At 41.9% G+C, this 21,825-nt stretch overlaps 1 protein-coding gene across 1 annotated transcript in view; it reads left to right on the forward strand.

Annotated features, from left to right (window-relative positions):
* Window positions 1–4,164: 4,164 nt before the first annotated feature.
* The window catches only part of LOC147890541 (protein transport protein SEC16B homolog), a 47,224-nt gene continuing 29,563 nt past the window's right edge, over window positions 4,165–21,825 (forward strand). Inside the window, exons 1-10 of the mRNA XM_087390317.1 lie at window positions 4,165–6,593; window positions 6,945–7,277; window positions 10,741–10,866; window positions 10,964–11,086; window positions 11,173–11,349; window positions 14,357–14,482; window positions 14,598–14,732; window positions 20,724–20,851; window positions 20,942–21,053; window positions 21,217–21,534. Coding sequence (XP_087246443.1) covers window positions 4,383–6,593; window positions 6,945–7,277; window positions 10,741–10,866; window positions 10,964–11,086; window positions 11,173–11,349; window positions 14,357–14,482; window positions 14,598–14,732; window positions 20,724–20,851; window positions 20,942–21,053; window positions 21,217–21,534 — 3,789 coding nt within the window. The 5' untranslated portion in view covers window positions 4,165–4,382. The remainder of the gene's footprint in view (window positions 6,594–6,944; window positions 7,278–10,740; window positions 10,867–10,963; window positions 11,087–11,172; window positions 11,350–14,356; window positions 14,483–14,597; window positions 14,733–20,723; window positions 20,852–20,941; window positions 21,054–21,216; window positions 21,535–21,825) is intronic.

A 21,825-nucleotide genomic window follows, 5' to 3' on the forward strand; every position in this document is an offset into this window, starting at 1 on the left:
TCTTGCGGATATCTAGTATTGAATTATATATCTTTCGGATTCTCATCTTTGCCAAAGCTTCAACCCATAGGTGAGGGATCAAAATATGTAGAGGTAAAAAGTACCTATTTCACAAGGGCTATCATATGCCATCCTTCAACCAATGCATAAACTCAATAAGTGCTACTAGCCATAAATCCCTTCCCACCCCTTATTCCATTTCTTTTATTATTCCATGTAAATCCTTGTAGGGCTTTTAGATCAATACCCAAGCAATTAATGGGCTCTAAAGCATCCATCAATCAGGCCATTCCTCCATCCAACTAAACATTGATCCTTCCTTCCATATCCAGTATGCTCTTTTTGGGCAAAGATTTGTGAATTTGGTAGAATTTTGGCACCCTTTAGGATTTTTGGGCAAAATAATGGCTCTAAAATTTAAATATATTGCCACATATTTGACCAAACTGTGATTTTATACCTATTTTTTACAAAGTGTCACAAAAAATTGTGCTAGACTGCATTATACCAGGCATAAGCATATGGAAAATAGTTTGGAGAAAGCATCGGACACATGGGTATGCTGACTTTATAAAATGCCCAGTAAAAGGAAAAGGAGAATAGCAGTAGTAGATTTGAAACAAATAGAACCAATCAAAGGGGTTGTATGATTGCATTACAAGTGGATAGGGAAGCCTTGAAGTTCACTTTGATGACAACATATGCCTCTAACGCTAAGGCAGAAGGGGTTGCATTATGCTTCAAGATTAAGCAAAGGTCTACAAGAGACTTGGAACATGACTAGAAGTGTGGATGATAGGTCCCATGGAAGGAAGGACATGGACAATGCTTTTTTTTTTCAAGGCCCCCTTTTGGAAAAGAGTCAAACATTTAGTGACAACTCGTATATATTTTGGAGGAAGTATCATGATGGTTACCTCTCCAACTAACAATTCATCTGGCATTTGCTCCAACATCAATTTTATATACCCATTTTGGAAAAAATAGAAATAAAAAAAGACACATTTTTCTTTTCAGTGCTACAACTACTCATGATCCATGGAACTTTAAAAAATCAATCCACCCTTAGAAGAACTCTCCTCCTGAAAGAGTCTGCTACACCAAGGCTTCATAACAATATCTAATAAAGTGGGAATGATTATCTTTCACCATTGATCTACCATAGCTCCAAATTTATTGAGAGTCTGGTATACACTATGTTGGTATCACCATTGATTCGTCACATCACCTCCCTTGGTTCTTAGGCACATATTTCTCCTTTATCACTTTCCATGTCTTCTATCATCCTTTTCTTGTGGTTAGCTTCTAGCGATTATTCATCTTCCTCTAGCCTTCTAGACACATCGAATAGAGGAGCCCCCTCAACTTGGATTGAGTGCATACTCTTGTCCTTTTGGACTTTATCCAAGCCCACTGTCTCGTTCCTATTGGAGATGCTTCTATTTTGCATTTAAATCCACATCAAATAAGGCTTGCCCCTTCTTATCCACAAGGTTCTTCCTATCCTCAAGATTCTCTAGATAGATAGTTCGATTGCTGCTAGCAATCTGCTTGACTTGATAGAGTCCCTCTTAGATCCCTTACATTCATCAATATTTGGACCTTCTGCTTAACTGTTGTCCTTAGATTGATCTATCCTTGTTGATATTACCCTAACTCAAATTTTGCCTTCCAACTAGTTGTTGTCATTGGGCCTTTTCCTTAGGCTGATCTTCCCTTGCTTGCTCTTTTCACTTTCTAATCATGCATTGGGCCCTCATTTGACACCACCTTTAGATCAAGTTCCATCTTAGGCTTCAACAAATCTCGTGCCTTTATTTCCATAATTAAACTTTTGATCACCACCATCCGATACTTGCAGGCTCAGTGGACTTTTTAACAGATACGAGCCAAATGACCATTTTCTTTGCATATGTAATAGGTATCAAGAAATGGACCGAATCCTAATGGATTGGGTGTGCATCAAATGTTGGAAAGATTGATATCAACATCTCTTGGGCTCTATCCTAGGGGAACCATACTCGTTTGACCTTTTCAGGGACTCTTGCCTTCAAAAGTCTCCCCAACAAACAAGCAAAGGGCATCATCCAACCAAGAGGGAAAAGTTGGCAAATTGGGAAAGACCACCCATATTAGTAGGCACATTGAAGTTAGAAGGGAATACCAACACAGCCACCTTGTGAATATAAATGGCCTACTCACTAGCAATGTTATGAACAACCACCCAAAAATCCTTTACCTTGAATTATTGGCCCCCTATTCGTCAACAGTGAGATCACACTCAAGCCATGAGTCCTTTCCAAGAAGGCAACCTCCTTATGAAAATCAAATAAACCCCACTTTTGGCTAGCTTCTCAAGTTGGAGCTTGACTTTATTCATAGGCATTTTACGCACCATAGAGGGCTTCTTTCCTATTGAAGCTACCCTATGCTCATCAGTGACTTGGGTTTGAATAGCAATCTCTACCTACAACAATTAGAATGTTGAAAATCCCATTGCAAATAATTGAGAAACCTTATTAATATATGACACAAGCCACCTCCTCAAGCAAGTCCTCTCTTTCACCCTCTCCTTACCAACTTCTGGGATGCACCCTTGGTTCTCCTTCATCTCTGCCACCTAAACTCTTCTTCTTTCATTTTCTTCATCTCCTTGCTATGATTTTGATCTTCATCTACATGCTACAAACATATGTATGTACCTCTTACATGGGCACGTGTGCAGGCAATCACAATAGATAATGCTGACCCTTGATGCTTAGTCGAGTCCCATGAACAAAAGAAGAAAGTGATTAAGAATGAGGACTTGGAAATAAATTAATCTCTTTAATTAAACTCATTTCGTCTCATTCTCCATTTAGTTCATTTGACAAAAGTTAAAACTTGACATGGAGGGCACTTCAAAAAGTAATGAAAGGAATCAAGTGCTTGTACACGTTTTCCATGGCTTTGAAGCAATTGTTTTATATTTGTATTAAGATAGTCCAGGTCACATGCACAATAAAAATTGGACATGGCTTCATCATGACAAAAGGAAAAACTTATCTTCTAGAGTGACAACTAAAAATTCGTGTTGCACCCTGATCATGAGGAACTTTAAAGTTGCATGAACATACTTGACCTTGCAAGGACTATGCATCTCTAAATAAGGACTATGCATCATGGAATTGGGTTTCATACTAGAGTAAGGATGAATATAGGTATGCACTAAATAGTGGACATGTTAGGGTTTGGAGAATGGTAAACCTAGTGTGCTTGCAAAGGCCTATTGTTGTGATATGGTAGGTGATAGGTGATGTGAGCCAATTTCATAAGGTATTCAATGCTTGCTTGTTCTCAATTGTCATGCTCATTGGAGAGGGCATATTCAAGGATTAGATGCATTAAGGAGGTTGAGTATTTCTTGAACCCAACATTCGATGCTTGGTAATGATGATAAGCTATGTGTCCCATGACCTCATGGAACACTCATTAAACTCATGTAAGGTTGTAAGGCTAACCATAGGAGCATCCAAACCCTCCTAAGCATGAAGGTGGGCCTTGGATCTCCAACTGCTTAGGAAAGATCAACCCTATACATGACCATTTGAGCGATCCTCTCTCTTCATTGAATACTATCAACTTTCAACTTAGAAATTTGGCTCTTTTGCCCTTTCTTACCATGATCTACTCTCGTTCCGCCCATTGAATTGTAGCCATTGCTTAAGGGTTAGTAAGCAAAATCGGGGTGTTAAAAGCGGAGCAGGGGCAGCTCAGGCGGTTCAAAGCACTGCCCACCCTTGGGGAATCTGCCGTCGCAGTTGGCTATGTGTGTGTGTGTACCAACAAAAAAAAATAATACAAAAAAGAATACAGACACTCCATCGCTTTGAATACGGGGCTCCGATTTAAGCTCAGTCATCCGATCAAAGCATTTCTTGAGACAAAATGTGGGCAGCACTAACTGGAGATGACTTTCCCCTAGGGTTTAAATGGGCGGTGGTGAGCCATTTTCGACTATGTCCCACCATAGCCATCATAGTCGGTCATGAGTCATAACTGATAGATGTGGTTCTATCTTCTTCTTCTTCTTATATTTAAAATATAAATTGCAGAGCAACACAGATTACATTTGTTTCCATGAAGAAGCTTGCTCGAGCTCTGGCTATGGCGGACCTCCATTTCCTGCCCTAATCTCTGTCCTTCCTCTTCTCTTCCCACGATCCTGTCTCCCTCGTTCCTTTTTCATCGCTTCCCTTCAAAATTTCGGTCGCGGATCTCTTTGGCTTCATCGCCAGCCCCTGCATCGTTTGAATAAATGCGCTTTGGCGTCCCAGCACCTTCTTCGTCCAATCCAACTCTCAACTCAATCAGGTGCGGCATTCGTTCTTTTGCATTGCGACATGGCTATTTCAGGGACGCTGGCTTTTCAACCAGTCGAGCAGGAAGACCATGACTTTTTCGAGCAACTCGCAAACGACCTTGGGAATGGCGACGATGTCTCGGGACTGGGTTGCTTGGAGAGGATCAATCGCAATTATTTGCAGGAAGGGATAAATTCCGAGGACGTAACTGTTGGCGGCGGAGGATTGGTTCGTACTAATTCGACGATCATGGGAGGCAATGTGGACAACGATTTTGGTGCTGACGATTTCTGGCTAGGGGACGCTATAAGCGAATCCGCCGCTGCAGGGTTATTGGCAGGGACTAATGAGCGGAGGCCAGAGCAAAATTCAGGAGAGATGCTCAATGAGGATGCCCCATGTGTTGTATCTGGACGACTTGGTGATGATAATGCTGCAATGTCTGCACCCAAGGATTCTCATATCACGGAAAACCTTGATGGAAGGGAAAGGTCGACCGTGGCGGAAGTTCAGTTTTCGAACTCATTGTTTAATACTCCGCTGGCCTCTTTGGAGGCAAATTTCGAAGGAGCGCAAAACAAAGTCACACAGCAAGTTCTTAATTTGCCCCTTCGTGAAGGGAACTTTACTTCTGAAATTGATGAACTTGACTCCTGTAATAATGCTAGCCAAAATGTTGCTGCTGAAGCTCTCACCCAAAGCTCGGTTCGATTCGAAGCCTTGTCCTTGGATCCCGCAGAATTTACGGACTCTTCAAACGTTACTAAAGTACAGGAATCAGCAAACGTTAAGCAGTTGCAATGGAGCAGCCTCAATGACGTTTTCTCATATGAAGAACAAGAGGGCGCATTTGGATCTTACTCGGATCTTTCTGCTGGGACAGGGGCGATGCCTAATCCTGGATCCGAAGATGGATACGGGTATCAACTTGACTCGTCAAGTACTTTGGCCTCTTCCTGCAGTCCACAGCCCGAGTGGGCTGTTGAGACTGGTACACATGCAAATTCAGTCAGTCCTGCAAGCGTTGGCTATCAGATGGCCCAGGAGGTGGGTGTTGCTGCATATTCCGCTCAACAAGGGTTGCATGGTCAGGTGAATCGCAATCACACCAGTTCTGCAGAGACCGATGAGTGTGTATTGCAGCCCTCTGGTTCTGGGTCTCATATTTTTGTATCAAGAGGAGGTCAGCTCAATGAAGATTTTTCATCGACCAACGATGAAGCTCGACATCAGGTCGGCCTGCAGCAGCTTTGGGAGAACATGCACCCTGGTTGGTATTATTGTTATGCAAGCAATGAATGGAAGCGAATAGAGGGTTTTGATTCTGGGACAGGAGTTGCTGTAGTGGAGGACCAGGCGTCTCTGAGCAGAGTTGGCTTACGTCATTTTCCCTCTAGCAAGACTGAGGTCATATCTTTTCAGATGGAGCCAACGAACCAGAATAATCAGTTTCTTAGCAATGCTACAAGCTTTGCACACACATCGATCTTGCACGATGCAAAAGGACACGTTCCTCTATCCACAGAAGAAGCAGTAGGATCCATGAAAGAATCGGAAGCGTATAAGAGTGATGTGCGTATTTCAGGACCTCAACGCCAACTGTACTGGGAAGACCAGTATCCTGGCTGGTATTTTGACTATCAAGCTCAAGAATGGCGGCAGATCGATAACAATAGTCAGTCATTGCAGACTGTAGGCTCACAGGTTGCAGATTCTGGTGATTTGAGTCATGGCAATACTCCTCCCTTTTCTATGCCACTGAGTAGTTCGACAGAAAAAGGTCAGGCTGAATACAGCAATGAAATGGATCAGCATATCTATTCTTCAGAAATAACTCCTAGTTTGTGTACCCCTGGTGGTGATTTGACTACCTTATCTCGGGGCATGTCTTTCAATTATTGGGCAGGGTCTGATGTGGATCTTACTTCATCTCAGCAGTCTGGTAGTATTACTGAACATATGAAAGGGACTTTTGAGGGAAGGAACACTGGGCATGAGATTGGGAACAGGTTGCAATGCTTTGACAAGGGTGCTTATAACCACATTGAGCAACCTCAGGCACACTACATGCCTGTAGATAAAACAACAGTTGTTGAAAATGAGGCTTCATTCTACTTCCCTCATGTACAGCAATATCCTCAAGCACAAAATCCTGCTAGGACAGTCACAGAAGCTTTGCGGTCTTCTGCAGGACGCCCACCACATGCCTTGGTAGCTTTTGTATTTGGTGGGAAGCTTGCGACAATGAAGGTGAGAGACGTGCTCTGCCATAATTTGTATGATTCTCCTAGAACACTAATGCCTCCTATGGCTAAAGGGATCAGGAGCTCATTGGAAAAATTTTGGACAAACACTCGACTGGTAGAATTAAGAGAATGGAGGTGTTTTACTATTTTATAGATAGAATTGTGGTTTTATGGGCCTGAGTCCATGTTTGCTTGATGCAACCACCTCAGAAGGTAAGGATGTTGTGGCTTTACACCACATGTGCATTCATGCAAGCTTGCTTACGTAGCTATTTATCTTATGATTGCTAGCTGATGCAGGAAACATCTACTGTACAATGCGGAACACTTGTCTTATGATAGCTAGCTAATGCAGGAAACATCTACTGTACAATGCGGAACACTTGGACCAGTTGTTCTTGATGACCTGAATCAGCTAGTTGGAAGTGCCAACAGTGGCCGAAATGATGGAATTCTATATTTCTCTGCACTCAATCGTCAAGGACTAGCTGGTCCTCTGGTAGGAGGCAGTGTTACATCTAAAGAGCTGTCAAAGTGGATTGATGAGCGTGTTGAAAAATGCGAGCTGGAAGATCCATATTACCCAAATGCACAAGTGCTTCGCATACTTTGGAGCGTGCTGAAGATTGCTTGCCTGCACTATGGCAAGCTACGGTCTGTGGTTGGTTCTGGTAGCATTAAATCACAGGTAATCCACTTATTTTGCTAGGAAAAGATTCTTCTACTGAAAGAGTTCAGAGAGCAAATAAAAGTGAAATAAGGTGCTGAGTTTTCCAGAAGGCCATGCATGTTTGTACAATGAGTAGATGCGACTTCTGGCAACTGAGATACTAAGCTTAACTCTCTGCCCTTCACCTCTAGAGTGCCGACAGAAACTCAGTATGAAGACTTTGTATAAATGGATGCTCAAGTATGTGTGGGTGTGTGGATTTGTATGTGTGAGAGCATATGTTTACACTATGGTCTCCACCCACTGTTGGGCACTGATGATGTCAGTGGGGATGTCACAGTAGCTAGTCCCTACTATGCGTAATGGAGTTTATGGTTTTCAACCTTATGAGTGACTATCATGAGATTGAAACTGCACTATTTTGTGCTTTTAGAGGACAAGTTTGGTCATATTCCTGGATTCATCTAGATATTGTCATTCCACGGTGCTACCTTCACTGCTTCCTCAAAGGACGCAAAAATACCTTGGCTACCTTGTTGGAAAACAAACCTATACTGCTCTCCAGCATAGCACAACACAGCTAATATATATATATATATAAACCAATGTTCTTGCAATCACCAACTGAGAACATCAGACATCTAGTGCAGATAGAGAACTCAGATGTACAGGCCAAAAGATCTCATAAGTAGATGTAGAAATAAGTACAAAGGGAGCTCCAAAAGTTTACCAACACCTGCAGCAAACTCTGCTGAGGTAGCGTACTACCAAGTCTTGTTTGCTGCACCCTTTTCTCAGGATCTCCTCCAAACTGTCGTGTGCCACTTCTCAGGCTTCAGTACCTGCTCAAGGGCGCCATCCTGCTCACTATGCTCTTGGGCTTCACCTTGGTGGTCATGTGCACCCTAGAGAGCTCCACAATTGCCGGCTGAACTATTGAATTCCCCCCAAGGGGCCCCTTTTTAAACGAAGTCATTATAGTATAGAACATTGTCTAAGCATTTGCATAGATGCTCGTTTGAGAGAGATTAAACTGAGATCATATAGTCTTCACAAGTAGTTGTAGCTTGAATGAAGAGAATGTGGACTACTTTTTGATTAGCCTTCTCCTTTAGTGCTAGCCTTAGTCATGGCTGAGGTTGCTCTTTCAATTCCGGAGTGCTGACAGAAACTCAGTACGAAGACGTTTGTATAAATGGATGCCCAAGTATGTGTTGGTGTGTGGATTTGTATGTGTGAGAGTATATGTTATATAATCTACACCCACCGTTGGGTGCTGATGACGTCAATGGGGATGTCATAGTAGCTAGTCACTGTTAAGTGTGATGGAGTTTGGTTTTCAACCTTATGAGTGATTATCATGAGTTGAAACTGCACTATGCGATGTGTTTTTAGACGATTCATCTAGATATATATAGTATAGAAGATACTATCTAGAAGACTGTATTTCTGTGAAGTTTTCGTCCAAGTTGCGGCCTGCTGGTATTGCGATACTTCTTTCTATCTTAAATGGTGCGTTGCCCTATTAGCTAGATTTAGATTTAGATGCTCGTTTGGGAGAGACTAAAATGAAATCGTTTAGACTTCACAAGCAGTTGTAGCTTGAATGAAGAGATTTGGACTACTTTTTGATTAGCCTTCTCCTTTAGTGCTAGCCTTCGTCATGGCTGAGTTTGCCCTTCACCTCCGGAGTGCCGATAGAAACTCAGTACGAAGACTTTGTATAAATGGATGCTCAAGTATGTGTGGGTGTGTGGATTTGTATGTGTGAGAGCATACTTTTATAATATGGTCTACACCCACTATTGGGTGTTGATGACGTTAGTGGGGACGTCATAGTAGCTAGTCCTTGCTATGCGTGATGGAGTTTATGGCTTTCAATCTTATGAGTGACTATCGTGAGATTGAAACTGCACTATGTTGTGTTTTTAGAGATGAGTTTGGGAATGTTCCTGGATTCATCTAGGTATATGCTTCTACCGTATTAGCGGACATGCAAATTTCACCTTGTGAAGTTTTCGTCCAAGTTGCGGCCTGCTGGTATTGCGATAATTCTTTCTATCTTAAACGGTGCGTTGCCTTGCCCTATCAGCTAGATTTAGATTTAGATGCTCGTTTGGGAGAGACTAAAATGAAATCGTTTAGACTTCACAAGCAGTTGTAGCTTGAACGAAGAGATTTGGACTACTTTTTGATTAGCCTTCTCCTTTAGTGCTAGCCTTCGTCATGGCTGAGTTTGCCCTTCACCTCCGGAGTGCCGATAGAAACTCAGTACGAAGACTTTGTATAAATGGATGCTCAAGTATGTGTGGGTGTGTGGATTTGTATGTGTGAGAGCATACTTTTATACTATGGTCTACACCCACTGTTGGGCGCTGATGACGTCGGTGGGGATGTCATAGTAGCTAGTCCCTGCTATGCGTGATGGAGTTTATGGTTTCCAATCTTATGAGTTAGAACAACAAAAATTCTAAATTTGTATGATTGGACTTATTCTAGTCTTACAAAGGTATATATATATATATTCAATCTTATGAGTGACTATCATGAGATTGAAACTACACTATGTTGTGTTTTTAGAGGATGAGTTTGAGAATGTTCCTGGATTCATCTAGGTATATGCTTCTGCCGTATTAGCAGACATGCAAATTTCACCTTGTGAAGTTTTCGTCTAAGTTGCGGCCTGCTGGTATTGCGATAATTCTTTCTATCTTAAATGGTGCGTTGCCCTATTAGCTAGATTTAGATTTAGATGCTCGTTTGGGAGAGACTAAAATGAAATCATTTAGACTTCACAAGCAGTTGTAGCTTGAATGAAGAGATTTGGACTACTTTTTGATTAGCCTTCTCCTTTAGTGCTAGCCTTCGTCATGGCTGAGTTTGCCCTTCACCTCCGGAGTGCCGATAGAAACTCAGTACTAAGACTTTGTATAAATGGATGCTCAAGTATGTGTGGGTGTGTGGATTTGTATGTGTGAGAGCATACTTTTATACTATGGTCTACACCCACTGTTGGGTGCTGATGACGTCAGTGGGGATGTCATAGTAGCTAGTCCTTGCTATGCGTGATGGAGTTTATGGTTTTCAATCTTATGAGTGACTATCGTGAGATTGAAACTGCACTATGTTGTATTTTTAGAGGATGAGTTTGGGAATGTTCCTGGATTCATCTAGGTATATGTATTTCTGAAAGGAAGTTTTAATGGCCTGGAATGAATAAGGATGTGCGAGTCTAGTCATGGCTAGGTAGGTTGCTTGACAGAAGCCCTCAGTTTTGTTGTTCTTATAGTTTACCCAAGAGATTTGGAATCTTTTGAAACCCAAATGGCAGCTTATGTTTTGGGTACAAATGAGAACATAAGGATAGCTTTACTTACTAAGTTTCGTTTTCTATTTTACTTTGAAATGACATTTGTTTTCCACTTTTGTACTCTAATCTAAAGTGAAAGGATATGTCACTAACTGTTTCACCAATATTTAGGCGGACGATGGGCCTGAAGTTGCCCTAGGAAGATTGTTCACTGCTGCCAAAAGTTCAAGCCATGGTCAGGAAATTTTTACTTCTGCAGATGCCTTGCAATTAGTGCCCACAGAACATCAATTACAGGTGCTTTGCATATTGAACTCTCTGTTGCTCTAACTATAGCTTACCTGGACTGGACAGTTTTGTTACAATTCCACTAAAATGCATGTTTTTTTGTTAGGGAACAGCACTTGAAATGAAAAGAAGTCTGATTGTTGGGAATAGAAATGAAGCTCTCCAGCTTGCACTACAGCGGCAATTGTGGGGCCCTGCTTTGGTCCTTGCATCGCAGCTTGGTGAGAAGGTAACTGATAGTTGTGCCTTGGCTGTTATCTAAACTGAGCATGCAGAAGATATTGACCACTCAACTTGCTCTATTTTGTGTTGCAGGTTTATGCAGATACAGTGTCCCAAATGGCTCAACAACAGTTCCTTCCTGGTTCTCCATTGCGAACACTGTTTCTATTATTTGCTGGGCAGGCCACAGAGCTTTTTAGTACTCAGTATTTGCCAGTGTCAGGAGGAGCTCAAGGTCCATATTTAATGGGATCACAAGATATTGCAAAGGTATTGAACTTCACAACCAATAAATCGGGGAGAAAGCTCTCTCTCTCTCTCTCTCTCTCTTGCGTGCGCGTGCACACACGATATCACAAAGCTATTGAACTTGTTATCCAGAGGTATATCACAGCCAATAAACTGGGGAGAAATCTCTCTCTCTCTCTCTCTCTCTCTCTCTCTCTCTCTCTGCCCCCCCCCCTCTCTCTCCTGCAAGCACACATAACACACACACACTTTTTTTATAGTGGAAATACACAACACAACTCACACACACACACGCACACATTTTTTTTTTTGGGGGGGGGGTGAAATCCATGTATATTTATATTAGAAAGAACGGTCCCTAGAGGGGGAACATGTAATTATAGCATCAGAAAATCTCATTGTAAGACAAGTATGCAGGATAGTCTATCTGACAAGCAGACAGGGAATCATAAAATGATTGACCTGGTGACATCCGGAAGAAAGGAAACTTGGAGATGGTGGGATTGCTAAAGACCACGATTTCTATCTTTCCACAGAGTCCCCAAGAACGTGTTGGGCAGCCCCTTTGCCTTCAACATGCAGTGTCCCATCAATGACTGTTCGGTTCCAACGTTCTACAATAGTATTTTGTTGAGGTGTATGGGAACAGTAAGTTGCCATGCTAATTGCAATACTTGTTAAATTCCTTTGACATGAACTCTCCTTCTCGATCGGTGCGAAACTTTTTGACCTTCTTTTCTCTTTCATTTTCTACAAGCTTGTGCCACAATTTAAACTTTTCAAGAGCTTGAGCCTTATCCCGAAGCAATAGTAGACATCTTACCACAGAGATATGCATGTACCAGCTCTAGAGGGGCCTTTGCTCGATTTTTGGTCTCATGTGGAAATGGCTTCTTGGCTTTCTTGCCCATCAAACAAGCTTCACATGGCTCCCACTTATTTGTGAGCATAGGCAAATGTGCAACCATCTCTTTCTTATGCATTTCCTTTAGCACAACATAGCCTATGTGGCCAAACCGCTTATGTCAAAGCCTACCTGTCTCCAAATCTAAAGTGATTGAAAGTGTAGTGAGCTCGTACTAGTTGTTTTTTCTAGAACCTGTGCCCACAACATTGCCGTTTGCATCTAATATCTAGGCTTTAGATTTTCTGAAGCGAACTTCAAGATCTTGATCACTTATTTCAGCAACAGAAAGTAGAATTCTTTTGATTTGTGGAATAAAAAGTACATTATACAGCTTCTTAGACTTTGGGAATGATGCAAAATGTGCAGTCCAAGCGACCGGTACCATCTCACTTGCGGCAGCCAATAGCAAGTCTAAGAAGTTGTCTAATGTACTTTTTGTTCCACAAATCAAAAGAAATCTACTTTCTGTTGCTGAAATAACTGATGAAGATCTTGAAGTTCGCTTCAGAAAATCTAAAGCCTAGATATTAGATGCAAACGGCAATGTTGTGGGCACATGTTCTAGAAAAATGAGGATAAAGGCCAGTAGACTGTAGGGGGCTAGGGGATATCTGGAGCATGGGTTTGTGCAGCAGCCTGATCAGTTTTGGAGCAGTGGCTGCATATAGGGGAACACCCAGAACAGCCGTGATGGACAGGAGCTGTCTATATGGACAGCATGGATTGGCCAATGGCAGGGCCTATTTATAGCCCTGGCAGTAGGTGTGGCAGTCTGCAAAAAACAGGCGGGTTTCACAGACTGGGATTAGGACAGATCTGATCGGTGGAACAGACTGTTCCAGTCGGATATAGCAAGCAGGTCCAGTTGGCTGTTCCAGGGGAGTTTCCAGCCTATATAAAGCCCCTCAGTTCTCAACATTCAATAGAACATTCACTGAAGCCTTCTTGCTGGCAGCGTGGACTGGAGTTAGTGTGGAGTCATCTTTTGGAGAGTTCTCAGCACTGCGATCACTTGGATTGCTGTTTTCTGCCCAGCCCCTTTGCTGGAAGCCTTGTGCTGTTTTGTGAGCTGGTTTGCCACATTAGTGGATGAATAAAGTCCTGAGTTAACTCTTTTCTTCCCATCTATCTGTTGTCTATTTTCTGCAGTGAGAGTATAAAGAGTTGACCTCGTTTCTCAGCAAACCTTGGATATGAATCATACTCCCCTTCAGAAAAATAGCTACTGTTCCTCAAGCTGTTTTAAACGCCTCGTTTTCTAAAACTTAAGCACCTTTTCTTATATTTGATTTTTCCCTTTACTTTTATTCCTCCTCATTTTTCTGTATTCCCAAAGAAAATGGATGCCTTTCTTTCTAAAATTTAACCTTGTTTTCTCCTTTTCCTCCCTTGTGTTTGTCCTTTACTGCTATTCCTCCTGAGTCCTCATTTTCTGCATTTCCAACCCCTCACCTTCATAGTTCTCCATCTTGCCTTTCCTTTTGTCCATGTAACTGACGTTCCTCCCTTCCTTTTTGTTTCATTTTAAGCTTCCTTTACGCTGCTGGACATGAACCTGAATATTCTTCTGTAATCCTTATTTGGAGTTTCAGTTTTGTGATTCTTGCACTTGGCAGCATGATCTATCTTAAGATTGGTCTATGTATGTATGTATCTCCCTTCTAAAATTGAGGTGAAGCCTGTGTGGTCACTCTTGAACCTACTAATGTCCTGTGGTATAGAATATGATCTATGGACTGTTGATTCAGAAGCTCACCTGGTACTCGTATTGTAAGGACATGTAGAAACTCTCGTTCCATTCAGCTAAAAGGGATATTACTGTTCATAAGTATTAACATTATTAACATTACTAGATACTCTTGCATTGTGTAAGATGCATTTGTCTTCATGCCTGGCATCTCACATTTTTATGTGCATACCGATTTCATATTCACATCTGCAACAGATTGCTATCCAACAAAACACTACTGTCACCCTATGGTCCATATGTTTGCTAGCTAGATTTTCGCTTCAACTCTGGGATTCTGGAAACTTAGGATCTCTTGTGAGTTGTTTCAATTCAAGCAAGGCTTAAATCTTTGAGGTTAGAATGTGTATTGACTGTTGATGTGGTTTAAGCAGGATAGTGCTGGAGGTATGCTTGGAGACTGGCTTGAGAATCTCTCTATCATTGCTGCAAACCCAACCAAAGGTGATGAGCAAGTCATAACACACCTTGGGGACTCCTTATGGAAGGACCGAGGCGAGGTTTGATGCTAGACACTTTTTTGATAGCCCATTCATATCATTATCATATGAAAATAATGTACTTTTTATTGATGTACATTTAATGTCTCGGGCTGATGCTGATAATTGTTTGCAGGTTGCTGGAGCTCATACATGCTACCTAATTGCTGAGGCTAGCTTTGAGTTTTTTTCAGAAAATGCTAGATTGTGTCTTGTTGGTGCAGATCATTTCAAGCACCAGAGGACTTTTGCCACTCCTCAAGCAATACAGGTAAGGATCACATGTAGATTCTGTCTAAATCAATCTGGGTAAGGAGTAAACTTTGTGAACAGACTTCTTGACTATAACTACCATAAGGATTGCTTCCAAAGTTTGAGCCTTCTGTCATTTGATTTTTACTTCATGATGCTGAGTTAGATTCTCAGCAGGCAACCCAGGAAGAAAGTATACAGCCTTTTGTTTCGGCTGTAAAGATGCTAGCCCCTTTGCTGGAAAGGTAGCCCTCGTTGGGCAAGTTTTCCCACACCTGTGGACGTTAAAATACTCTGTATTTTGGCACTTCTTCTCTGCTCTAATTTCAAGATTTTAGGCTTCTTGTTCATTCAACATTCTGAGAGTTTACAGAAAACATGCAAAGGCAATTAATTTATATACACATACATATTACAATCAAAATAAAGAAACGCAAAAAATGATAAAAGTACCTCAATAAGGGATAGTGTATCAGAGTCATCTGATCCCAACGTTGAAAAATTTGTTGCTATCTACACCTCAAGCTTGGATCTCTCAATGGAATTTTCAAGAGGCTTGTAGTTTCATCACCTTGATGAGAAGCGTTCTACAATTTCATTCCAAGATCTTTATCGCTCGTCGCTCACTACAAATTTCAAGTGTAGGCATTTCTTGCCGAAATTCTATGCTCCGTATGTACCCTCATTCACCCACTCCACTCAGAGTTGACAAAGCGCCAAATAACAACTTTCCAATATCTCAACGTGATGGGAAGATTGCTGAACTGTGCCACGGCTCAGCCATGGATGAGGCAAGGCTGGTGTATGTCACAAGGACATATGCTAAATCCATTTTCTTTCAATGCAATGAGAGCTATAGTCTTGTGATTCGTTGTATAAGGGCAAAGACTGCGAACCAATGCAATGATCCAAAGCTCTAGAAATTGATCGCTTATAATAACGATTTACGGCAGACCTGTGGAATTGTGACTGCAAGAATTTTGTTTGCATAGACTGCGAATGAGGGCTGTAGCATTGGGTAGCAGACACGTGACTGAGGCCACTCAACAACACACATAAGGTGGTATGTGATTTGTAAAAGCTCTCGGTAGTTCATTTTTTTCAGCTAGAACAGAGGACTGTACTCCCATGAAAAATTCCCGCAATGAGCTCTTATTTGAGACCCCTTAAGTATCGTCCTCATTGCATTTGCTAATTCGATAACATTTCATGACCACTGGAACAGGAGGACTGTACTCCCATGAAAAATCTTTGCAATGAGCTCTTATTTGAGACCCCTTAAGTATCGTCCTCATTGCATTTGCTAATTTGATAACATTTCATGACCTGCTTGGAGGATTCATCAGACGAATACATAGAGATTGATCGCGATTCCTTGAGTTCTAAACCGCTTAAACTATCAGCTATTGTAGAACTCCAGCAAGGTAGCTAACGTAGCTCACCTATCTCACGCAATGCATTGACAAGACGAAACAAATATTTGTGGTTGGATCCACAGGGCCTGAAAGCCTTTGCTATTTGCCTGCATGCAACAAAGGGTGATGTCACCTATGATATGCAATTTTTATTCCTACGGTCCTTTAGATCATCAAAAGGAAAGGCTGAGCAAACCTTATGTGGCCAGATCTTGTGGCAAGCTCGAGAGGAGCTGTGACGATGTACTACTTGTTTTTGAGCTTGTTTGGTGTAAACAGTGTTGCTTCCAAGAGCTTGTAGTAACCTTGAAGACAGAGGATTGGAGAGAGCACATACGAGCTTTTTAACATTTTTTAAAGCGAAGTCAAAGCTTTTTTAGCCACCTTGTAATAAGAGCTGTTTTAGCCACTCATAATAAAAATAGCATGACACATGGCATGACACGTGGTTGAACTAGAGCTCAAATTTTCACTTGATGGCACAATGCTGCCTGCTTATAACATAGGGATGCAACTCAGAATGCAGATGTGGATGCCAGGAATTATGAGTAGTTCCATGAATATGCCACAGATGCAGGGAATGGGACCTAGAATGGTCAATCCAGCTATGGGAGTTGACAGTAATGCATAGAGGCTTGGCCAGATAATGCCACCCCCTTATTTGTAGCCACATATTTATGACAACATTGGACCCAAGGGCAAATTGAAAGACTACAAAGAGGGTGGGGCTGCTGTTAAATTTGAGACAATCAATGGGACACAGGACATGCTGAAAGCATTGACTTTTGTGCAACAATTTGATGCTGCCTATGCTAGTGGGAACTTCATGGAGTCATCAAAGGTCAGGAGGGCAACCACATTTCTCAAGGGCAAAGCATTTAAATGGTGGACCAATTTGCTCTTGCAGGATAAAGCCCCTACCACTTGGGTTGAGTTCAAGAAAGTCTTCTCATCTGCTTGGCTCACCACCACTTTTGAAGTAGTTGAAAGATATGTAGTGTGGCTGTAAATGACGTGGATGCTAAGTTAGTTACAGTTTACTGTCACTGAAGGCCGGTTTCAGGAGGTGCCCAGTGCAATAGCTTTTTGCCACCTCCTACAATGATTCAGTAGGGTATTCGAGGCTGATCCCCCAAACCAAGGTTTTAGTACCCGCTAACCTTAGGAGGGACCTCAAAGGGATCATCAAAGAGGTGTTAGGGAGGGTTATCTTACCTCCTGAGCTGGTTATAGAGGAGTTGAATATGGTGGCTTGCCACACCGGCATCTATGCGGGACTCATGGGACAGGCTAATGCACCTCACACTTGGGAAGCCTACCACTCTAAGTCCTGGAAGCACGTATTCGCAGTGGGGGGATGATATTCCAAAGCCCTTGCTAAAAACTTTACTTTATTCGGGTCTAAACGGAGCTAGCTTAATGAGGGAAGGTGCTCTACCGTCTAAACTTAAAGCCGTATGTGGCCAACTATCTGGATCTGCCTTTTAGGATTACATGAGTTGGGTGAAACAACACCCTATTTTGTGAGAGTTATCTCTTTTCTAGAGTGTGATGGGTAAGAGAGATAAGATATATGGGCCTACTCGAAAGAGCCCCTATTATGGCAAAGAGGAGGAGGCCTCCCTCTCGGGTAATCGAAGGAGTCGATACCTTGAGGGCCTGCTCACCTCTAGGGCGCTAGCCTCCCATGTGCTTGTCCTCCGCATGGCTATAGTTGAAAAGCTATTAATCAATCTATCTAGGATACTTCTTAGCCTAGAGAATGACGGGCTGCTTTTCCTCACCCTTGCGTCTACCAGGGAAGACACCCTGAGTAGCCTTAATTCCTTCTTGACCGCCCACCACAGCCAAGGGACTTCCTTGGGGTTGATATCTACCCCATCGGGCACATGGCCTCTCTCCCACTTAGGGGGGTGGGGTCTATGGGACTCGGACATCCGAGACCCTGTGCTGTACCATTTGGAACTGTAATTGTACCTTATGGTCAGAACCAGGGAACTTCTTGGAATCTTATATATGTCGTGACATAGTCTTCTATACAGAGACACATCAGAGTCCAGAGCGTCCTCTACCAGTGCCAACGGATATACTTGGGAGCTGGGCTGAAACCCCTAGCCAAGTTGGGGGGTTAGCTCAACAAGGGGTTGCAGGAGAAATGGCCAGTAAAGAATGGCCCAAACTCTCTTCCCCCTCCAGTCTCAAAAACTCCATCAACTACAATAGCTTCTTCCAGCAGGGCAAAATATGCCACTGTTGATCTCGAACACTCTCTCCTTCTTTATTACATTTGACTCGCAAGATTTAAGACTCAAGAACCTACGACAATCCTACAAGCTGAGGAACTAAGCTATGGATAGCTGAGCAACTTACAAGAGCTCAAATGAAGGATAAAGAAATGGAGTTAGCCAAAGTTAAGGCTGCCAGAAAGGATGGAAAATGGGCAGTGTACCGCAGAGGAATAGCACTCATTAAGGAATTCAAATCAAAACCAAAAGACTCTTAGTCTTCAAATGATGTACGACCAATTATATATAGGTTAGGATAGAATTTAGGTACTCTAAATAATCCTTGGAAGTTGCCATGTGCCCTCCCTAAGCTATTGTATTGGATGGTTTTTAATTGTCCCATAGACCTTTGGTCTTCCGTGGATGTTAATAGTCTCTCTCTCTCTCTCTCTCTCTCTCTCTCTCTCTCTCTCTCTCTCTTTCTGTGGATCCGAGTGTCCAAAGGTGGTGGTTGCCAAGTGTTTTGGCTGCCATGTGGCGTTTTTGCCACTCATCAAGGCTACCACGTGGTGGGTGGTTAATTCTACTTTGATTGTGATCCCATTTTCACCCAAGCACTTTGTGTCAAGTACTTTCATTGAAACTAATTTTGGTTGGCCTTTTACCATGTAGCTTTTATGGTCCTATGCAGTGTGTCATCTTGTCTTGTATCGTCATATCCCACATCCAAGATGCTGTAGTCGTTCTCTGTTAAGTAGTCGTCGGGTTGATTTGCTGTCTATGCATTTGGTTGGTTCTGTTTATGGTATCTTATGTGGGGTGTGGGTTTTTCCCAAGTGGCGTACTTTTTGTGACTTCTGGTACTTTATCTGAACAATAAGGAAATCTTTGCATACATATTTTGCAATCAAACTTAGTTTAGAGCACAAAACAAAAACAATTACAAGCAAGTTGATGCATGTTGAGAAGATGACATCCTCTATGATGAATCTCTTTTGGGACTGACAGAACTCCTTAACAATAGGAACTCCTCAAGGGAAAAAGAATGATTCCAAGCGATGGTGAGCATCATCATACCCGAAAACACAAGCCATTTTTAATACTGCTTGTTGAGTCTAGGTGCCATGCTTGGCATTCCTATAGGACTATGATGTAGTGTAGGTCAGTCCCGTACGTGGCAAACAGTATGACAATATGTGTGGAGTATACCAGCACCGCTGGAAACTTCCTGAACAGATTACTGGGTATGGCAGTCCAAAACAGTTGACTGCATGGTGTTGGAATGTCACATAACATCTCTATTGAGAATGTATGTCTCATGTACTTTTGAGTTATGAATATAATAGAGTAACTAGAATAGCTGGTCTAGTTTGATTGATAGCATTTTCCTGTGTCCACTCAAAATTAAAATGTCAATGCTGGGCGTGTCCTTAGAGCCTAGGTCAGAGAGAACAAGAGAGAATTAAGGAAGAGAGGGGGGTCGGAGTGGGGGCAGATCTACCCAAAGGCTTTTTGAAATGTTCCTAATAAACATCTGCTTGCAATTGCATTTGTGTATTTTTGGAATTATCCTGCATGTGTGAATTTTCTTGCAATTGCATTTGTTTATTTGTGGAATTACCCTGCATATGTGAAGGTGGTGAGACTTTCAGGGGTTTTACTGCCTTGACCTTTGGGATTCAAATTGACTCTCCGCACATATGCTAAGCCTTATGTTATTCTCTTCTTTTGATAACTTTTGTTTTCAAATTTAGTTTGTCTTATAAAATGCAATAATCTACAAATCGTTTTTTTCTTTCCAAAGCAGCACTCCATAGCTTTGTATTTTTGGAATTATCCTGCATGTGTGAATTTTCTTGCAAGTTGCAATTGCATTGTTTTACCCTGCATATGTGAAGGTGGTGAGACTTTCAGGGGTGTTACTGCCTTGACCTTTGGGATTCAAATTGACTCTCCGCACATATGCTGAGCCTTATGTTATTCTCGTTTTTTGATAACTTTTGTTTTCAAATTTAGTTTGTCTTATAAAATACAATAATCTACAAATCTTTTTTTTCTTTCCAAAGCAGCACTCCATAGCTTTGTATTTTTGGAATTATCCTGCATGTGTGAATTTTCTTGCAAGTTGCATTGCATTGTTTTACCCTGCATATGTGAAGGTGGTGAGACTTTCAGGGGTGTTACTGCCTTGACCTTTGTGATTCAAATTGACTCTCTGCACATATGCTGAGCCTTATGTTCTTTTGATAACTTATTTAGTTTGTTTTATAAAATACAATAATCTACAAATCTTTTTTTTCTTTCCAAAGCAGCACTCCATAGCTTTGTATATTCGTGCTTTGAAGTAATTTTGCTTCTGAACTCAATCAGAGGACAGAGCTATATGAGTATGCTAAAGTGCTGGGAAATCCACAGTACATACTTATGCCTTTCCAACCTTACAAACTTCTTTATGCGCATATGCTGGCGGAAGTTGGGAAGACAACTGAGGCTCGCAGGTTGGCGTTCTTATAAAAATCTTACATACAGCTCAAGGACTAAGTTTCATGAATCATGACTATTAATGTATCCTTTTCTCACTCGAACAGGTATTGCCAGGCAGTGACAAAGGCTTTGAAAAGTGCTGGTCGTGCCCCTGAAGTTGAAACATGCAGGCAGTCTGCTCTAGCATTAGAGGAACGTTTGCGCTTACACTCTCAGGTTTGTGTGGAAATGATATATATGCTCTTCATGGAGATATTTCAGGAGTTCTTTCTTTTCAAATTCTGGAAAGTCATTAAGCGAGCTACCATACATTAGTTTCTGTTTTGTTTTGGTGATGTGGGCTTTGTTTAACACTGTATTTAACCATAATGTGGGCCAGGGTGGATACAGTCTGAGTACTGCCACAGGAAAGCTTGTTGGAAAATTCTTGGGGACAATCGATAGTACTTTACACAAGATCATTGGTAGTCCCCCTCCGGCACATTTTTCTGCTGACTACTCACAAACTAGTGCCCCCTTAAGCAATCCTAGGGACTGGTATAGAAGTGATCAAGGAACTGGGAACACAACTATGGTGATAAAGGCAACTCCTTTGGTCCCCTCAGCATCCATAAACAGTTTGGTCATTGCTAATGATCAAGTACAGGTGCCGCCTCGAAGTATATCAGAACCAGACTTGGGCAAGAGCCCAACACAGGTGCCTTACTCTTCATATGGATTCATATTCTTGAAAACATAGTTTGCATTTACACACACACACACACACACACACACACACACACACACACACGCATGGGTGCGCGCGCACACACACACACATGTTTACTCAAGTAGTATATTGATTTACTTTATTGGTATGTATACATATATCATCATTAGAGCTGTGTGTGCATCTACTCAAGCTGTGTGCATTTATATACACATGATTCACTCAAGCAGTTTATTAATCTGCTTAAATGATATGTGTACATAAATCATCATGTAAGAT

The sequence above is a fragment of the Dipteris shenzhenensis genome, chromosome 19, assembly GCF_047967505.1.
Source record: "Dipteris shenzhenensis isolate YYH24624 ecotype China chromosome 19, Dip_SZ_1.0, whole genome shotgun sequence".
NCBI classification, from domain to species: domain Eukaryota; kingdom Viridiplantae; phylum Streptophyta; class Polypodiopsida; order Gleicheniales; family Dipteridaceae; genus Dipteris; species Dipteris shenzhenensis.